This window comes from Dioscorea cayenensis, chromosome 10, assembly GCF_009730915.1.
Source record: "Dioscorea cayenensis subsp. rotundata cultivar TDr96_F1 chromosome 10, TDr96_F1_v2_PseudoChromosome.rev07_lg8_w22 25.fasta, whole genome shotgun sequence".
Taxonomy (NCBI): domain Eukaryota; kingdom Viridiplantae; phylum Streptophyta; class Magnoliopsida; order Dioscoreales; family Dioscoreaceae; genus Dioscorea; species Dioscorea cayenensis.
This window is the reverse complement of record NC_052480.1, coordinates 10953168-10972846: the sequence shown is the minus strand read 5'-3', so window position 1 is coordinate 10972846 and position 19679 is coordinate 10953168. Positions and strand designations below refer to the sequence as shown.

The 19679-nt window shown below is 33.7% G+C and overlaps 3 protein-coding genes across 3 annotated transcripts; 1 reads left to right on the top strand and 2 right to left on the bottom strand.

The window, feature by feature from the left end:
* Window positions 1-1375: 1375 nt before the first annotated feature.
* LOC120270989 lies at window positions 1376-4163 on the bottom strand. Its single transcript, XM_039278082.1, has 2 exons — window positions 3931-4163; window positions 1376-1757 (listed from the first exon to the last, which is right to left on the bottom strand). Exons 1-2 carry the CDS (start codon window positions 4093-4095, stop codon window positions 1692-1694), a joined length of 231 nt encoding a protein of 76 aa, XP_039134016.1. The 5' UTR covers window positions 4096-4163; the 3' UTR covers window positions 1376-1691.
* A 7369-nt stretch (window positions 4164-11532) lies between these two features.
* Window positions 11533-12477, top strand: LOC120270590. The gene is made up of 2 exons (XM_039277647.1): window positions 11533-11842; window positions 11948-12477. The coding sequence occupies exons 1-2, from the start codon at window positions 11753-11755 to the stop codon at window positions 12206-12208; spliced, it is 351 nt and encodes a 116-aa protein (XP_039133581.1). The 5' UTR covers window positions 11533-11752; the 3' UTR covers window positions 12209-12477.
* Window positions 12478-13189: 712 nt separating this feature from the next.
* On the bottom strand, window positions 13190-19455 carry LOC120270062 (15-cis-zeta-carotene isomerase, chloroplastic). The gene is made up of 4 exons (XM_039277061.1): window positions 19012-19455; window positions 14310-14456; window positions 13692-13901; window positions 13190-13605 (listed from the first exon to the last, which is right to left on the bottom strand). Exons 1-4 carry the CDS (start codon window positions 19411-19413, stop codon window positions 13270-13272), a joined length of 1095 nt encoding a protein of 364 aa, XP_039132995.1. The 5' UTR covers window positions 19414-19455; the 3' UTR covers window positions 13190-13269.
* Between the last annotated feature and the right edge of the window lie 224 nt (window positions 19456-19679).

The window sequence follows — 19679 nt, the reverse complement described above, 5'->3', positions numbered from 1 at the left end:
GTAAGAGATTTATAAGAGTAAGAGAAGGTTTTCTTAATATTGATGGCTCTTGTTCTTGTATACTCTAACTAATCAATTACAAATAGCTTATATAGGAAAATATGTGAAAGGAAGACAATCATGTGGTGTAGAAGGTTTATGAAGAGATTGTAGAGATATGAATGCATTCTCCATCTCCAAGTATTCCTACTCAAAATGATCCATTTCAGTCATCAACTACATCAAAGGACGTTGGTGCTATTTGTCTACAACTGGAACAACAATGGACTCAATCGCCTGTGTCTAAGCTCTAATTAGTATTGGAAATTTTATCCGCAAAATACAAATGATGCAATCAACATGGTTCCTCCATGCAGCATGTTGTAGATTAAACATATTATTAGGTCTAGATTGCACCTATCTTTGCTCTTGCAAATGATAATGAATGCCTCGATATTGGATTATAAAATTTGGGGTATTGCACATCTCGCATCGGCCCGATAATTATTTACCCCTCACGACTAAAAAAATTTTGGTCAAACCAATGTTGTGGAATCTGAGTATCGGCAGAGGAGCCTTCCCAACCAACTCTTATATATATGAAACGTAAATTAAAATCACATACAACCATAACATTATATATAATGCATGACGACATTATTTTATAATTTTGATGGATGAAGACTCAGCAAAATTCTTAACATAAATTTCTTCAATTCTGGTAGTTCTTCTTGAATAATTCAAACCCATGTTGAAAAAAAAGAGCATAGAAACAAGAAAAATTAGAGCCAAAGGGGATTGTTTGAGTAGATTGCCGAGAGTTATATTGTATACAAATAGAACGATGAATTAACAATGAGAATTATAACCACTTTTTGCTGGTTCTTTTTCAAGATAAATTCAAGCTAGTTTCTTTTGTTATTAAAAATAATTTATGTTGCATAATATTATGTTGCAACCAAACGCAGCGTAAGTTAAAAGCCCGTTCTATAAGAATTTCACACAAGCCATTTCGACTCTTCATGCAAGAAATTCCTTGATAATATTTTACAAAATATTATGTTGTATCCAAACGAGCCTAAGTTCCTAACTAAGAAATAATATGAGCACCGTCTTACATCAATAAACTTGCAATCCGAATATTATCCTAAATTAAAAAAGATGCTCCTTCATCACAAACAGATTATACATGCTATCCATCAGAAATGGCAATGATGCACATACAATATTTTCATCTCAAAAGAATTAATTCTATAAAAATCCAGCAATTAAGTTTGTCAGTACATGTAAAATAGTTGAACATTTAAAAAACTGTGCTCACCACCAGGCAGGTAATTCGGTCTGATTTCAAGAGTGATATGTTCATACAAAATCACTGCAACCACAAAGATGAAAATTCCTGCCCAAAAATACCAAACAATAACATTATAACTATCAAACTACTGTATTAGACTATATACAATGAGGCCACTTTTCTGGGGTATGTCTTGTGGATTTGAAAACCAGTTGTCTCAATGCTATAACTATGGTTTATTTTGTACTATTGCAAGTTCCAAGTACACAGTACAGCAAATGTGATGTTACACTCTGAAGTAAATCCAAGGTATTGACTCCACAATTAAGTTTTCAAGTACACAAAATAAAGAGAATCATTAAAGCCATATTTGCACAAGTTTTTCTATATCATAATGCCCCAACAGCTATTCTGGGACCTAGGGCCAAAAATCATCATCAAGAGGCTTCTTCACAAAGATCTGGTTATATGCTGGTCGTGATGTCTGTCAAAAATAAATAAATAAATGAAAATAAACGAATAATAATAATAATAATTAAAAAAATAAGTAAATACATACTTTGGTTCCTAATCTACAAGAGAATTAAAAAAAGTTTCAAGGAGAAAATAAAAAAAGCATGATGAATGCAGAGAACGATGTAGCCAATCTCAAGTGATCAACCAATCAGTACTTCCTTTTGCAGCCCTCCATCAAAACTTTATTCCATAATTGCGCACATCTAAAAGGAAACAAGCAGCTTCTTCGAAAAAAGGAAAAAAAAAACTATGAACAGTGACCAAAGTGAATGCAACGAAGAAGTGTTCCTGCTGATTTGGCATACTCCTAGAGAGTGTTTAAAACACAACTTGGACTGAAATTATATCTATAAGTTAAGAGCCTCCATAGCACTTCATACTAACAGACAAAGTTCTAAAAGGATAACCCATTTTTCAGTTTTAAAATCTCAGTTACAAAATACATTGCTTAGCTCCAATTTCATCGTTTATTTTCATATAATTATTTGCACTTCTAGTTAATGATGAAACACACATTTCTCAGGCACAACAGAAAGAACAACTTTACAGTTAAGATAGCAAAAGATTATAAATCCTGCACAACAAATGCATCCACTCAATCCAATGAGAAATGTGAGTGATATTGGCAGGCCGCTTATGTTTTGTTGTTTCACTTCTTATAACACCAATGCAATAGAAAGAACTCAGGATCAAAGGTAGCATTGTAGGATCAAAGGAGGCATTGTAGAGGTATAAAAATCAGAATAGGAAGCAAAATTGTCAGATGCAAATGGTGTCGCAGGTAGGTAATGTATCTTACAAATCATTTAGCTAGTTATCAAGGTGGTAGGTAGAAGTGGAACAAAAATATGGCAGTCTGATGCAGGAATGCTTGCCAAAAACCATGAGCTAAGAAGATATGAACAAAAATAAGACAGTTTTAGCCACATGCACATGATGAAAAGCTGAAAACACACAAATAAAATAACACAAATACAAGAGTATAAAGCTCCAGACTACATCATCCAAAGCATCCTGAGCACAACAAATTATACCAAATCATGTTGGGAAATAATGATTTTGTGGTAAAGCAAACAACATACTATTTATTATAGCAAAAGAACTTTCATCTCAATCTTTGCGAGTTAATATTGGTTTGGTTGTAGGACCTCCACGGCCATGATGAATATGCATGTTCATACCCTACAATAGCTAAAATTTACTTCATTTCTTTGTCGAGATGAAACATTATTTTTTATTTCTTTCAATATTTGCATTGCCATTTATGTGTTGCAAGGAGCTACCAATTCAGTAGATACTATCTTATTTAGATAATAGATTCCAGCCGCTGGAAGTGTGTATTGAACCATATAAGAAGAGCATGAAAGGTTCACATCCTGCTTTTCTAGTCATTTTGTGCTTTGTATGTATGAGGGTTTACACATCATATCCTTAAAACAAATTCAAAAGGAAAGTATCTAATAATCAAAAGGTGTATTAATTAAACCATTGTCAGAAATAAAACAAAGGAATAAAGAGCTCTTTTAAGAGTTTATTACAACTCAAATATTCGCATACAAGTATTGTTATTTGTCTAACAAGTTACAACTAAATTAGGTTTAATTAGTTAAAAATAAGACCATTAAATAAACAATATTTCCTTTTATAATTCTTGAGATTTCTAAACACCCAATACGTTATTTAATTTAGCTATGCCATCATAAAGACTGTTATTATTCCAATTATCTTACTCAATTCATTGATATTCTTCACATTCAAATAAGAAGACTTTGTACATCTTGTAAGTACATCATGTTTTTGAAACTCAATTTAAATGAAATTCTTCTACTGATGCTAATGAAACAAAACCAATTTCAAACCCATCTTCTTAAGATAAGATTCTATCAATCCATCATTCAAATCCTATCAAAAAAGGAGAATTAAATTAGCGACATAATAAATCATAAAAACATGAAAGCAGGTTTCTTGAAGCCAAATTCCAAGATCAAATCAAACACCCAAAAGGGGAAAAAAAGGTCAACAAATTTCAGATCAATTCTTTGTTACTTTAATCTCTATCAAGAAATCTAAAGAAATACATCTAGTTTCTTATTCAAACAATTAAAAATTGGATTCTGAGATGTCAATCCGAGAAAACTTACGAGGTCTTTGAAGATGAGGAAAGCGACCAAGAAGAAGAGAACGAAGAGGATCTCAAACTCAGCCACCCGCACAAACGCGAATACGGAGTCTACCGCCCTTGTTAACAGTGGCAGCCGCCTCGCCGGAACGCCACCGCCAACTCCTCCGCCGACGTGTCTTCTCATCGCCGCCGTTCAATTGAGATCTCTCCGCTGAACGATGGTTTGGACCTACTGAATCAGGGTATTCAACCAAATATTTTTATTTGGTCTATAAAATATAACAATTAAGCTTTTTTTTATTTTAATTTTAATTTTTGTCTGTATACCCTGAGAATACACTTTAATTACGCCCTTAAATTCGATTTGTTTCCATATCAAACCCTTCTACCCATGTGAATCATTAAAATAGATTATAAATTATATAAGCATTAATTTTTATAATATTAAAAGTTGAATTTTATTTGAATTCCTAAATAAAATATTTGATTGAAAAGAGAAGCTTGCCAAATAAATCCAATAATCAATACCACAAGCATCTTTTATGGCAACAACATAACGCGGAGGCCCTTCTTTCAACATGAAAAGCAAGAATGTAGAAATCCTTAGCGTTTGGTTGGATGTAATTTAAATACACTGTAGTCAAATCTTGTATTTGGTTAGAAGTAACTGGAATTACTGTATTATAAGATTTTATGTTTGTTTGGAAGGATTTGTAAATTTGGAATTGGAAAACATGTCTATAAATGTATGTATATGTCTGTGTATATGCATATATGCATATATATACATATATGTATATAAGTATATATACATGTATAAGTATATGTATATGTGTATTTGTGTATATATATACATATATATTTATATATATACCTATATATGTGTATTTATATATGTAAACATACTATATATAGGTATATCTAGAAATGTATATACATACATGTATGTATATGTATGTGTATGTATATGTGTATATATGCATATGTGTATGTGTATATGTATAGATTTCTGTATATATACATATGCATATATATTGGTTTTGAACTCCCGGGATTTGGTTTTACAGTCATTTTGACCGTAAACCAAAATCCCTCAATGATGGAATTTCAAAAATACATGAAAAATAAAATACATCAAAACAAACACCGGATTTTAAAAATGTAAGAGATTTGGAGTTACAACTCCAAATCCCTTGAAACAAACACTACATTGACATGTGCCAATGTGTTTAATTAGTTTCATCTAATATATCAATTTAACAATATATTAATTAAAGGCATTCTATTTTTATTTTTATTTAAATCAAATCCTTTTATTGAAGAGATTATAACAAAGATCTCTAGTTTCTAAACTGTTAATTTGCTTCAGGATACACTCTTAAATAAGTACTTGTATGGCTTAATTCACATAGGCAATGCTCATCTTGTGTGAATGCATCCTATTATAGTCATGCAAATTAAGATGGTCTGCATTTTTCTTAGGATAATAATTAATTGAGATATATTAATTATTGTCATTTTTTTCCATAATTAAATTTTAATTAAAATAAAAAATTTTAACTAAAAATATGCTTATCTTAATTAAAGATTAAAAATAAATTATGTAAAAATATTTTAAAAAAATTATACAATTAATATATATGATGGGTAAACTAAATTATCTCTCATTATTAAAAATATTTCAAAAAGAATGACAAACAATGAAACAATTAATATTTATATTAAAAAAAACAAGGGTGCGCGCCATTACTCCATATATATATATATATATATATTAGATATTGTTTTACTACTTGATTTGTGCCACATCATTTTATTTTATTTTTTCTTCTTTTAGTTTGTGGTTAGCATAATGTGTTATTAAGCAAATAGTAATCATAAATTATGCGGAAAATAGAATCAAAGGGTTTTCATTTTACATCGTAGTCCCCTCACCAAAATATTATAATTCACTTTACATACAACCTCTTTCTTTTTTATTAATTTATTATTTTCATAAAATATTAAAAATGAAGGGATTTTCAGTCCACAACTTGAAAGATTTAATTCACGTATGACCCTTCTTTTTAAAAAAATTATTTATTTTAATTTAAATTAAGCTAATATTTAAATTAGTTACCACTTTGAATACCCATTAATTACTAAGATAATTAAAAACCACCTACTAACAAATCACAAATACACTCCATCCATTAATTTTTAAATTTAACCCCCATTTTTTAAATTTAATTGATCTAAGACCATCTCCAATGGATTTGGGGTTTGACATATAGATTGACCCCAAATTTAAGGTCTCACATAAATATTAGTTTTTTAAAACATTTTTTTAATTAAATCCCATAAATTTGGGGTCAAGAAAATTAAGAAATTCATAATTTAATTTTTTTAAAATAAATCATAAATTAAAAAAATTTTAGTTGTAAAATTTTTAAATTTATTTTTATTAGTAAATTATTAAACTGTAATAAATATTTAATTAAATTATTGTTAAAAATGATTAATTTCAGGTATTTATTTATTGAATAATAATAATAATAATAATAAGATGTGGAAGGAATATTTTGAAAATATATTTTTTCGGGGTAAAATTTGGAGTTTGTGGTTGGAGTATAATTTACTGTAGCAGAACCAAATTTGGGATTTAGAGTTGTGCATTGGAGATGAACTTACTAAGTTCCCAATATATACATGTATAGTATCAATAATTTTGAAATCTTTTGTGATCATTAGACCCCACAATTTTGTACATAGCTCTGCCAATGTACATAGTTTTGTATGGCGAGATTTAATATTAAGCCAACTTATAACTAGTACCAATCATTGAACTCCAACTCAATAACCCGCTAGTTCCATCTTGCCAATAACATTCTCCCCAACTTTTAACTGAATTAATAGCTTCAATGACTTCATTAACTTCCCTTTAGGTCCTCTTCATACTCTACAACACTTTCATCTTCTGTTACACAACATCGTTCCCCCATTAAACTCCCTTGTCCTTAAAAGAAGTTAAGAAATCTAAGCTGAAGCTCCTGAGTGAATTCCCAAGTACTATTCAAAGGCATCGCTCCAATCTAATGTATCAATCATTGTGTAGCAACAACGTTGCCTCTCTTTACAAAATGTCTGTCCAAAATTGAATCATTGTGTAACTTCAAGTTCACCATGTCTCCAATTTCAACAGTTTTGTCCGGATGATATTTGTTTCTTTATATTGCCATGTGTTATTGTGCTTTAGAGAGTTAATGTTTAACCAATTGAATTGTTGCTTCTCTATATTACAAATAAGAGTCATTAGATGCTATAATTGAATCCGATGAAAAGTATGGTAAATGCATGAGTGGAGGTATTCCATACAAAGCTTGGAATGGTGTTATCTTAGTTATTATATAGTATAATGTAATATACTAGAACTCTGCCAGGGAAAGCCATGGACTCCAACCTGATAACACTCCCAACAGCAATTGACCATCTTTGACTGACCATCAGTTTGTAGGTGATAAGACGAAGAATGTCTCAATTCCACTCCTTCCATCTTGAAAAGTTCCTTCCAAATATACTTGAGAAAATTGGGTCTCTATCACTTAAAATTATGGAATGGAACCCATGTAATTTGTAAACAAAATCTGAGTACATTTGTGCCACAACTGCTGTAATAGGATGTGACAAAGGAATGAAATATGCATACTTAGTTACTCTATCCCCCACCACCAATATGATATCTGTGCCTTTGGATTTTGGTAACCCTCCTATAAAATCTATTGTAAGGACAACAAAAATGGATTGGGGAATTGGCAAAGGCTATAATTGTCCAAGTGAAGCTATATTTTCAGGTTTGAAGTGTTGGCATGTTTCACATTGTCTAATAATTTCCCTAATTATTTTCCACATTCCCTTCTAATAAAAAATAATAGCTAGTCTTTGATATGTAGCATGTATACCAGAATGAGCTCCCATTACACTACTACGGTTGTAATGTATAAACTAAGCTCTCAATTCCTAATCCTCCCCAACCACCATTTTTCCCTTCCTGAATAACTGTTCCTATCTTCATATATAATTTGAGTGGGAATGTCCTTGCTGCAATGTTTGAATAATTTCTTGTAATTGCTTATCCTTCTGCCAAAATTCCTTGACTTTATTCATCATATGACTAGGATAAAAACATATATAACAACTTAAGGAATTGAATTCTTGAGAGAATATCTACTACTGAATTGGCTTTACTTGGGTTATACTGCATTTCATAGTCAAATGACATTAATTTTGACAACTTGTGTACTTGCAGGGAGTAGTCATCTTTTGCTCTAACAAATACCTCAAGGGTTGGTGATTTGTTTTAATAACAAAGTGCCTTCCAATTAAATATTGCTTCCACTTCTTCACTGTAATATACATCTCTTTTTCATACACAGGTAATGCCTAGTGCCTTGGTGATAGCATTTTACTTATAGAAGCTATTGGGTGACTCTTCTGCAATAAAATAATTCCTATACCCATGTTAGATGCATGAATCTCCACAATAAAGTCTTGATTAAAATTAGGTAATGCCAACATTAGGATTGTAACCAGCTCTTGCTTAACTCTACTAAATGCCTATTGAGTCTCTATATTCCAAAGGAAATGTGTTGATTTCTTTAACAGAAAATATAAAGGGTTAGTCAACTGAGCATAATTCTTGAAGAACTTCCTATAATACCCGGCTAAGCCTAAGAACCCTCTAAACTACTTAATTGTTGTAGGAACTAACAATCTTGGACAGCTTGGTATTTATTTGAGTTAGTGGACACTAATTCTATAGATATAACATGGTCCATATATTTTACTGATTATATAGCAAAATTACACTTTCCAAGCTTGGCAAATAAAGTATTTCTCAACAGCAGCTGTAGCACTGTGCTTAAATTAATCTCATACTGATTTTAATTTGCACTGTAGACCAATATATCATCAAATAACACCAGTACAAATTTCCACAATAAGGGTATAAACACCTAATTCATGAGACGCTAAAATGTTGAAGATGCATTAGTAAATTCAAAGGACATGACCTTAAATTCAAAGGATCCCATCGGGAGAAGAACAACTAAGGATGAATTTGGGAATTTAAGTGTGATGTTGGCTAGAGTTGGTCCGCAAGACTCGGAAGTCGACTACCTGGGAACCTCTGTGGTATAGCGCTAATCTAATACAGGTCATCCATCCGGAAGATGCCCCTATGATATCTTTGGGTACAGGGAACCTTGGCTAGGAGAGTTCTAATGCTTTACAGGCTAGAACTATCCCTAATGCCCATAGGGAGCTACCAGCACCCGGAATCTCCAGCGTATCGGTACAATGAATCTTTCTTCAAACATTGTGTGACCTAATACATGCAAACATCCCGCTATACAAGCATCATTCAAAAATCAAAACCTATGAAATCCATCTATTGTATGTTGAACATCAAAACAATAGAATGAAACTAAGCAACAAACCAACATTCATTCATAAACAACAAATATCATCCATCCAAACAAGTTCTTCTCCCAAGGTTCACCGGACACCCCATACCCCTCGAGAGTCTAGTTCGACATGAACAAGAGAGTAGATCTAGAATACAAGTAAACCATTACAAAGCTCATAAACAACTCCCTTAGATGTTGGCTAGAAGATGGTGACTAGAACTCGCCGGATCAGTGCAGTCAAGCTCCTTGATGTGTTCCTTGAGCTTCCCCTTCTTCTCCCCTCCAGTTTTGCTCTTCAAATTGCTTCCTCCAATGAATTATTAACCTAGGAGTGCTTGGAGGCTTGTGGTTCCAAAGCTGCCATTAAAAGCCCTAAATTTGGCTTATATACCCGCGCAACTGTACAGGCTGGTGTGTGGCCACACACCATGCCGCACACCCTCCAAGCCATCCTGTGCAGCCTGGTGTCGGTCCCTGAAAATCGGTCCCTTTCTCGCCCGGAGTGTGGAGAAGCGTGTGAGCTTCAAATAATCCTCTAAAATATGTCAAAATGACTCATCCACACTATATGTGATCTTCCGATGTCCTAAAACAAGAGAAATGCAAAAAGTTCATAAAAGGGCATCGGTATTAAGAAAATATGCATGAAAATATAAAGAATTTATCAATGAAATATGGTGTATTTGGACACTTATCAAGCACCTTGACACCCTATCGTCCTATATAGACAGGTGTTAGCACCCTATCATCGCCTATATAGACAGGTGCAAAAATGATCATAACACACAATACCAATCTTTAGGTCAAAGGACATACCTAATCTAGGCAAACACTAAACATCTATCCTTTCCAATTATTTCATATTTCTCATCTTAACATCAAAGCAATCTTGCTCTACCACATATTTTTATTATCTTCTTGCAACACATCCATATCTCAAATGGAATAGTTTGTTCTTATTTTATGACAACATAAATTCTAACATGTCATTAATCCAAAAACAACATTGTACTTAATATCATTTAATCCAACAACTCAAACAAATATATATAAATTAACATAATCAAACATACAATTTCATATAAGCATAAATAAAGTGATTACAAGGCAATCACTCAAACCATCAAGCATATAATTGCATTCAAGTATAATTAACTACTTAACTTCTTACCCAATGCTAAACACATGTATATCCACCCTCTGCTTTACCTATATTCTGCTCATTTGTTAACCGATATTGAATGCAAATAGCCTTTTAAAATCCATTCTAACCCTTTTAGATTGAAAAGAATTTGCAAATCTTGAGGATTAAAGCGAAGGGAAGAGAAAGTTTGGAAGATCTAAAAGAGAAAAATTGGTGGCTTTGTGAAAAGAATAAGAGATTAAATTTATTAGGGTTAAGAAATGTATCAACATATAGATATTTGTTTATTCACGTTGATTCCTAGGATTTACATTAATTCTATACTAACCCCCTTTTTATATTAACCGCTAGCATTTATTTTATTTCTGTTTAAACCCTTATGACGTCTTAATGAGTATTTAAAATTTTCTTACTTAATAATTGTATTATTTTAGTATAAAAATGCACAATAACAAAAATTTTAATTAAGGATTTAGTTAAACCTTTTAATTTCCAGGATGTTACACGCATAAAGCTAGAAAATTGATTAATTGGCTGGTGAGCCCTTAATTGGCAACACAGGATTTGGACTACAAGTCCGCTCCCATATCGAGGACTTTTTTATGGCACTTTGTGCTCAAGGGACCGATAGTACACAATGTACCCTTACCCACCATGTGTTGGATGTGATTTCAACATTCGATCCTCACATAGAAGCGAATGCCTTATACATAACATATATAAAGAAAACTAATTAAAATAAAACCTTTTGAAAAATTATTCTAAAAAAATATTGGTTATACAATTATCATATAAATGGTACATACCCAATTCCTCTTACAAGAAGAAAATTTTATTTTGATTATCATTATAATTTTTATTTTTACAAAGTCTCTCTAAATATTTTATATATCTATATATATAATTCGTTAAACCCTCACACATGCGAAAGAAATTTATATTAATTTTAAACATTTTTTTAATAAAATTATGTATGATGTCATTATCATCTCACACATAATATTATCCAAATAATTTTGGGAAGATGCCATGCCCTATTCTCTAAAAAGAAGAAAAGAAAACCTCACACCCTCACTGTCCCCTCCTCATTCTCGACACCACCACCAAAGCCCTTCACCGCCTCTCCCTTTCTTCTCATCCCTCCCTTGTCATCACCCCAAAATCCCAAAATTTTAACATGTAAACCCTCCAAAACCCCTCTAAATAAATCTATCCCTTCTTACTCTGCATTTTCCCCAGGAAACAACAAGAATATGGCTTCTCCTCATGGACCCCTTCCCATCATCCTCCTCATGGCTTGCATCTCCTTTTCACCAATCTTAGCCAATGCTGCCAATATCATTGTCAGCCACTTTCACTTTTTCTCCCCCTCTCTCTCTTTCTCTTGAGAATGACTATAAATTCCCCAATTTTTGTTCCTAATGCACTTGGTCTCTTACTGTATTCAGGTGGCTAATGAAGATAGGGAAGTGAAAACAATGAAGCCAATGGTGGTAGCAGAGCATAATAGATGGGTGCCCTACAATGAGACAAGGAGAAGGTTAGGGAGCTTCCAAATCTGTGCCCTTTGCACTTGTTGCGGGGGTCCTAAGGGCCTCTGTATTCCCTCACCATGTTGCTATGCCATCAACTGCAATATCCCCAACAGGCCCTTTGGCTACTGCTCTTTCACTCCCAAGACTTGCAACTGTTTTGGCTGTCATCTTTGATCTTGTTTTTCTTTAGTTTTTTCTTTCTTTACTTTACTTTATTAGCCATTGTGTTGAGGAGAGAGAAGAGAAAACTTGTCTGGTTGTCTCCTCCACCACCTGTGTTCTTTATTGGTAATATTGGTTTTATCATATATGTTGCATTGCATGCTATGATTGTAACTTTAGAAAAGATAACAAGAGTGAGGAGGATGAAGATTTATGATTATCAGCAAATGTTGTGTGAGGTTGTGTAGTCAGTCAATGCCAACTACAGAGTGTTTATATTGTGGGTAGGTGTTTGGTGGGAGATGTTAATGGCTATTATTATATGGTGTGGGCTTTGTGTGGTTCTTGTGAGTTAGATCAACACTGTTTGGTTTGAATCGCTTTCAAACTGCCGTGCTTACTGTATTTTTTCCCCTAAAGCGAAAATAAGCCTGTAACAAAGCTCTACTCAATGTGGAATTGTGATCATCGCAATGCAAATAACTCGATCACTTAAAGCGAAAATAAATTGGAGATGAATATCTTCTCGATGACTGATGCGATCAATGCAATGCAAATAATTGGATCAAACATGGAGTGATATTTTGTTTCTTGTTCTTTCTGTTTTCCTTTTGCAGCCATATGCATGTGAGGATTGCAGGGGTTGCAGCCCAGCTGCAACCCAGTCCCTATTATTGTATTTTGTTCTTATCTTGCATGCTCATGAAAGGGTTGAGTTTCAATGGAGAGGGCCTTGACGAATCTCTCATGGATTTCTCACTTGTGGGTCAAATATAAAGTAGAAGACTTACAACAGAGTAGGGATGATGTTGTTTGCGTACAAGATTTGATAATATGGTCCCATCTTTTAAAGGCCCCTGCTTTTTAGCAGGAGACAACTGGATTAGCACAGAACTTTATTTTCTTAGGTACTGCCTAGGGTCACATTCTTGGTGTTATGTTCATGTCCTTGATGCATTTAGGGGCCCTGAGTGAGTTGAATCAAGTTTTCCCTTAGTAATTCGATTATGTTCTCTTAACCATTCATTTTCATTGTAAATAAGTGTTTCATAGTGTGGTTGAAGTTACAATTCCTACCAGTGCAGCTGAAAGCTAGATGCCTGCATAAGTGGATGAGCAAAATACGCACCGAGTGTCAGAACTGTGATTGTAAAGTAAGGTAATCGAATGAATTCCTTGTGGTAGTCTTTTGGTAGCTTTTGGCGTCCTTCTAAAACTGCTGTGAAAGGGACTACACTTGTTCGGTTCTTTAGAGCTTCAAAAGCTTCACCATATCGAATTGCTAATCTTCTATCACCATTCCAGACGCCGAATAAGTGGTGTGCAATAAGACCGGCCGAGGCTGCAACGGCCACCGAATTACCAATCCACAGGGTATGAGCTAAGCACCAGATTACCTGCCCAACCATCTGCAATGTTGGCAGGAAATTATGATCTAATGGTTTGGTTATTTTTATTTGTTATTCATGAGTTGTTTGGTAATAGATATACCCACCTGTGGATGTCTTGTGATTCTCATAATTCCAGTCTCCCATAAATGCATTTTGGGTTTATCAACTGCTGCAACTTCTAACAGATTGAAGGTGGAAGGGTATAGGAAAAAGAAGGAAATGAAATTCAAGATCCACACCAGCTCATGGATTCCAGAAACACCCTGAACTTGCCAAAGTTGAGCGCCGTCATAACGGTGATTTATGAAATACACCTACAAAAAAATTATTCATTGTGTTTAGTATATAATAAACTAGTAATCATCATATATATGGTCATTACACATTATTTAATTTTGAATCAGAGGTAATTTGGAATAACTTAGATAATAGAAGTTATTCAGAGTTATCCAAACTAATATATAAAAACTTGGAATAGAAATATCTCCTCACCAACTTAATTAATAAAATTTACATCAAAATTAGCTAATAATACCCACATGCCTAAACTGTATTAGTAATAAATCATTTATTAATCTAATAACATATGAATTCAAAGTGCTTGTTATACTTTGTAAGAATTGAAGAAATCGGCAGCATAATAAGAGTATGAACATTACTATGTAGGATACTGTTGGTCTTTAGTAAGGATATGTCAAGATCAAAGATGATAAGAAACTCACAATAGTACTAACAGCTAGAGGGAGTGAGATCCCAGCAAACAGAACTCGGTAAGCCCTCTCACCTACAACTTTCTCTCCAGCATCTCTAAGACTAGCCAAGCCACTGTGCACAAGTGCAAAAATGAAGATAAGAACCAACATCACCACCTGCATAAGAAAAAGGTGGAAGTATCAGCACTAAATTTACAATTAAGATACTGTAAAAATCGGAGAACATGTTAGGCTCTAGCAAGTCATGCCTGATGTTAAGATGGTTACCCATTGAGACACAGCAAGCTCAAGGTCAATATGTGTCAAAAGAACAAAAAAAGTACATGAAACTTTTCAAACTTCTTCACATGATTCCAAGTAGCTTAAAACAGAATCTTCATGATTGTCATGCATCATAGAGTCACATCTTTCTAGTTCATACTTTGCATACCACAGCAGTAAGTATGAATTAAAAAGTAGGCCATGAGACAATTGGATGCAGCTACATACAACTTTGGTGAAATAGCTTATTAAACAGTGAGATGTCTATGCAGTGCAAGTCAGATGCATAAGTCTTAGAACAATGGGAAATTTGTTAGAATAACTGAATCAATTAAATAATGGCATAATTAACCCTGTTCAAAAATATATTTCACATAAGGTAAAGCTATTTGAGAAACTAACGTATAAAATAGATTTCTCAAATGATGGATACGAATTCAAGTAATCTTGAGATGGTGATTTTTGCGATCCTCAAGAAAAAAAAAATAGTTTCAACAATTTGGAATTTTATTTGGTAAGCATTTGTCTACGGAAAAGTAGTTTTTTTTTTAATAATTTCAAATTGCTCCATATGTTGTCCTACTTATGACCACATAAGCAATTTTGTCTTAAGTTCTTTTCAGTAAATACTTGAATCCTCAATCTTTGACTAAGAGATTGATTGATTTTGGTAGATGAAGCACCAAATTTAATTTAATGCCTTTGGTCATTTTGAAATCTCCATTTCAATTCATTAGGTTGGTTTCATATCAATACTCAATTATAAAAGTAAAACAAATCTAGCACTAGTAAACTCAACACTTCGACAACCAAACACTGATTTGTCCTTCAAGAGACAGTGGGAGTAACATTAAACCAGGATAAATTTTTTAATCAAAATCTTAATAAATCAAGCATCCAGAAAAATGGATATAAGCACAGATTTAAGTTCCTACAGACGCAAATAAGAGATCAATCCACAAAACAGGTACAGAATGGTAAAAACATAATTAAAATAATGCCAGGAAATTATCCATGGCCAGGACTGCTAGGCTTAAATGCTTAGAACAAAGTTGAAAAGCCCATCAACTTAATCCATTATCTACCAAATGAGTCATAGGAAAATAAAGACAAGCAGAAAATGGTTTATAACTAATTTGGAATACAACTACTTATATCCTATGATAACCAAAAACCAATGATTTCACACAAACAGCCAAGCAAGAACATAATTTTCCTAGAAAAGGTACTCGCAACCTGTGAAAACAATATCCCCATAGCTATGCCCATCATAGAAATGAGCAATAACCTTGAAATCAATGCTAAATACAGACTAAACCAAGCCAATAATTCTAAAACTAGAAAATTATGTTCCCTGGTATTAGCAATTAAGCAAAACTAGAACATGACAGCTGTTCTTTATGCTTGAATTCTTCAATTACACATAAGGTATGCCTGAGGCAAAACAAGAATTTATTGAATATGGAAAAAGGAACAAAGGGTCCAAGACACTCTTCCCCAACATTTATCTGGCATTTAACCAGCAGTATTTTGACCAATAGGCCATCCAAATGAGTGAAGGTCTTATAACCATTGTATTCATTGAGTACAACCACTTGAAGAAATTAAAGTTATCATCAATTGGGCACTCCCAATGAACAAAAAGCTTTTTATTCCTCAATCCTACTAGTGCCAACCATTTTGCAGTGGACACTGCCTGATAAATAGAAAGCTTTTAGCATTCCACCATCTTAATGAAATGATCAACATTGATGATGTTGTACCCAACAATATCTGCTACCCAGCCAAAGCTTTGAACTTTTCAGTGATCTCTTCAAACATACCTCTCTTTTGTTTATCTTATAGTTACTGATGTCAACTAACATTAAAAACTAATGCTTTTTCCATGGAAACTCGCACAACTAACATATCGAATGATCCTTTCTCAAAACTTAAGAATGTATTTTACATTTCCCTATGCATTACAATACACCATGAGAGTTGATAGTAGATACAAAAAATATATCACATCTTACTGCAGAAAAAGAAAAAAAGAGACCACTGCATGAAACAGACACTGATTGGTGTAGAAAACAATGCCATGAAAATAAGCAATTGCCAGGCTTAAATGCAAAGAAATAAGTTGAACAGCTCATCACATTGATCTGCTATCAACCAAATGCATTCTAGAAGAGAAACTAAAAAAAAAAACAGAAAGTTATGACCAACTAATTTTGCACACGGTCCTTCATACCTTATAATACCCAAAAATCATTGGTCTCACAAAAACAGCCAATAAAGCACATCTTCTCCTTAAAAAGGTGCTCTGAACATGCGGGAATAATTTTTCCATAGCTATGCACTTGCTATATAATGAGCAATAACCTTGAAATAAACCTTATATACACAAAATACGAGCTAAAACAAACAAAGAACTCTAAAACCTCATAATTGTGTGCTGTATCATTAGTGATTAAGCAGAATTTGAACTTCACAGCTATTCTTTATGTTAGACTTCTTCAAAACACCCCTTTTCAAGTCTCCTATGATGCATAACAAGGAATTTTTAAATATGGGCAAAATGGAGAAAAAAAATTGAAAGGTACTGTCGGGCATACTCACAATACAGACTCAAAATCCCACTTTGCTTGGACATCCTTAACTGGATGAGTAAAGGTTCCATCAGCATTCTATAATTTGAGGACAATTACTTGAAGGAGTTAAAAGTATAACCAATTGACCACTCCAAAGTACTAAAACTTGATCCCAACCATATTAGTGAAGTTCATCATACAGTAATCACTGCACAACAAATAGAAAGCTTTTAGCGTTTTGTCATCCTAGGAGGGTGCTTAGTTTGGGGGAAGTGGTTTGAGGTGGGGAAGTGGAGGTCGTGCCATTTCTCTGAAGTGGGGGACGTTATATCATTTCTAGTACTTCTGGTGTTCATTTGTGAAAAAGCGAGAATAAGACCAGAAAGTTCGGGTGTTGGGCGGAGTTATATAAGTTCAAAAAAGGCTTTAGAAGTTGGGAGAAATGGATTTTTATAGGGTGGACTCACTTCTCACCACTTCAATAAAAAAACTACTAAAGAGGGTTTAGTTCAAAATCTATTTTAGTTTGAATTGAGGGGGGTGACACTTCCCCCACTTCTAAACAGAAAAACATAAGAAATGGGTTGGGGATGTGGGGAAAGTCACACCACTCCCTCCACCTCCCCCAAAATGAATGCCCCCTTAATGATGAAGCCAAATTCTATGTTGCTGTACCCATCAATGCCTATGCTATGCATGTAAATCTTCTAACCATCCAATATTCTCTTTAAACAAAAGTCAGTTTTATTTATCTCAAAGTTAGTAATGTCTATTAATCCTTAAAACTTATTTTCCCTGTACATTCAACCCACAAACTACCGCATAATATTCTCTTTAACTTCATATTATATTTTTCATTTGCCTAGGCATTAGAAAACTACTTGCAAATTGATAGAAAATACAGAATTATATATTCCATCTTCCTTTTCAAGTTTTAAAAAAAACTCCACATTCTGAACAGAGGGAACCTGAAGGGCCAAAGAGTTCTCACAATGAAGCAACAATTTTCTTACTTATAGAATTGAGTAATTTTAATTTACTCCAGAATTTTAAAAGACTTGATCCATAAAAATCACAGGCATCATCATCAAATCAGGAAATAAAAACCTCATCAATAAAAAGGAAAATTTCATCTCCCTAGCCCAATCCCTGTTCATAAAAAGTCAATTTCTCAAGAAATTTAACATAACTCAACTAATTGATTAAATATCCCATGATCTTATGCAATCACTAATCAAGCACAAAATAAAAGAAACTCTTCTCTATTACTCAAATGAGCTCAAATGAGAAAATCAAAACCTAATTAATTAAAATAAGTTTAATCTCTATAGGCAATCCCTTCACCTAAAAAACCAATTTCCAAAAAAATTCACCATAACCACAACTCAATGATTAAATTTCTAACAAGCTAATGCGGGTAAACAAATAAATAAATAAATGCACAAGAAATTCACCTTCTTTGCTCAGATGAGTAAAACAAACCTCATTTGTCAAAATAAGTTTGGTCACTCTATCTCAAAACTTTCACCTAAAAGTACAATTTCCAACAAATTCACCATAACTCATTGATTCAACACCTAATCAACTTATGCAGTCACTAACCAAGCAAAAAAATACAAAAAAATCCTCACCTTTACTCAAACGAGAAAAATCAAAATCTCGGTAGTCAAAATAAGTTTATTCCCTAGTTCAATAACTTCACCTAAAAAAACATAACTCAGCTCATTGATTCAACAACTAATAAACCTATGCAAGCACCAGTCAAGGAAAAATAAAAATCCCAAACAATTCATTTCAGGAATTCACTACAAGTAAAATGGCAAATAAAGGCAATATGGTATAAAAACGGCAAATAAATAAATAAAGCAAAATTTCACCTCATGGCTCTCTGAAATCCCCGAAACAGCGTCCACAAACGCCTTTCCGAATCCCGTGGAAGGATCAATCCACAAGACATTGAGCGCAAAAAGGACCACACCGAGAATTGCAGAGAAGTAAACCCAAGAAACAAGGCTCTGCTTCTCCAACTGAAACGCAGCAGAATCCTCACCAACAAAAGCATCTTCGGAGGTGTTTTCTCCGCCTCCCGTGCCTCCGAAAGAGGTTCCTCTGGCGTAAACCCTTCCGATAAGCCGGAGAGACTTGGATGGATTGGTTTTCAACAAGAAGAAGCTCTCAGAAAGGGTAGGGCTAGAGTTCCGCGAGGGTTTGGAAGGGAATCGAAGGACGGCGAGGCGATGGAGACAAGGCGAGGTGGAGAGGAGGAGAGAGGACGCCATTGAGGAGGGAAGCAGCACTGAGGAACTTTAACAGCATTGAGAAATAATTTAAAGAGAGGATGGTGATGTGATCACGGACGTAGGATTGCTTCAAGGTCGGGATCCGTTGATGATCTTGAGGTAAGTGAACACCGAGATGGGTGTGAGCGCATGGTTATGTGAGTACGGGAAATTTCCCGCCCAGTGCTGGTATCTGCGAATGGGATGCCGTTGAGAGTGGGCTTTGGAGCTTGTGTTTGTCTTGAGATTAGAATTTTGATGTATCT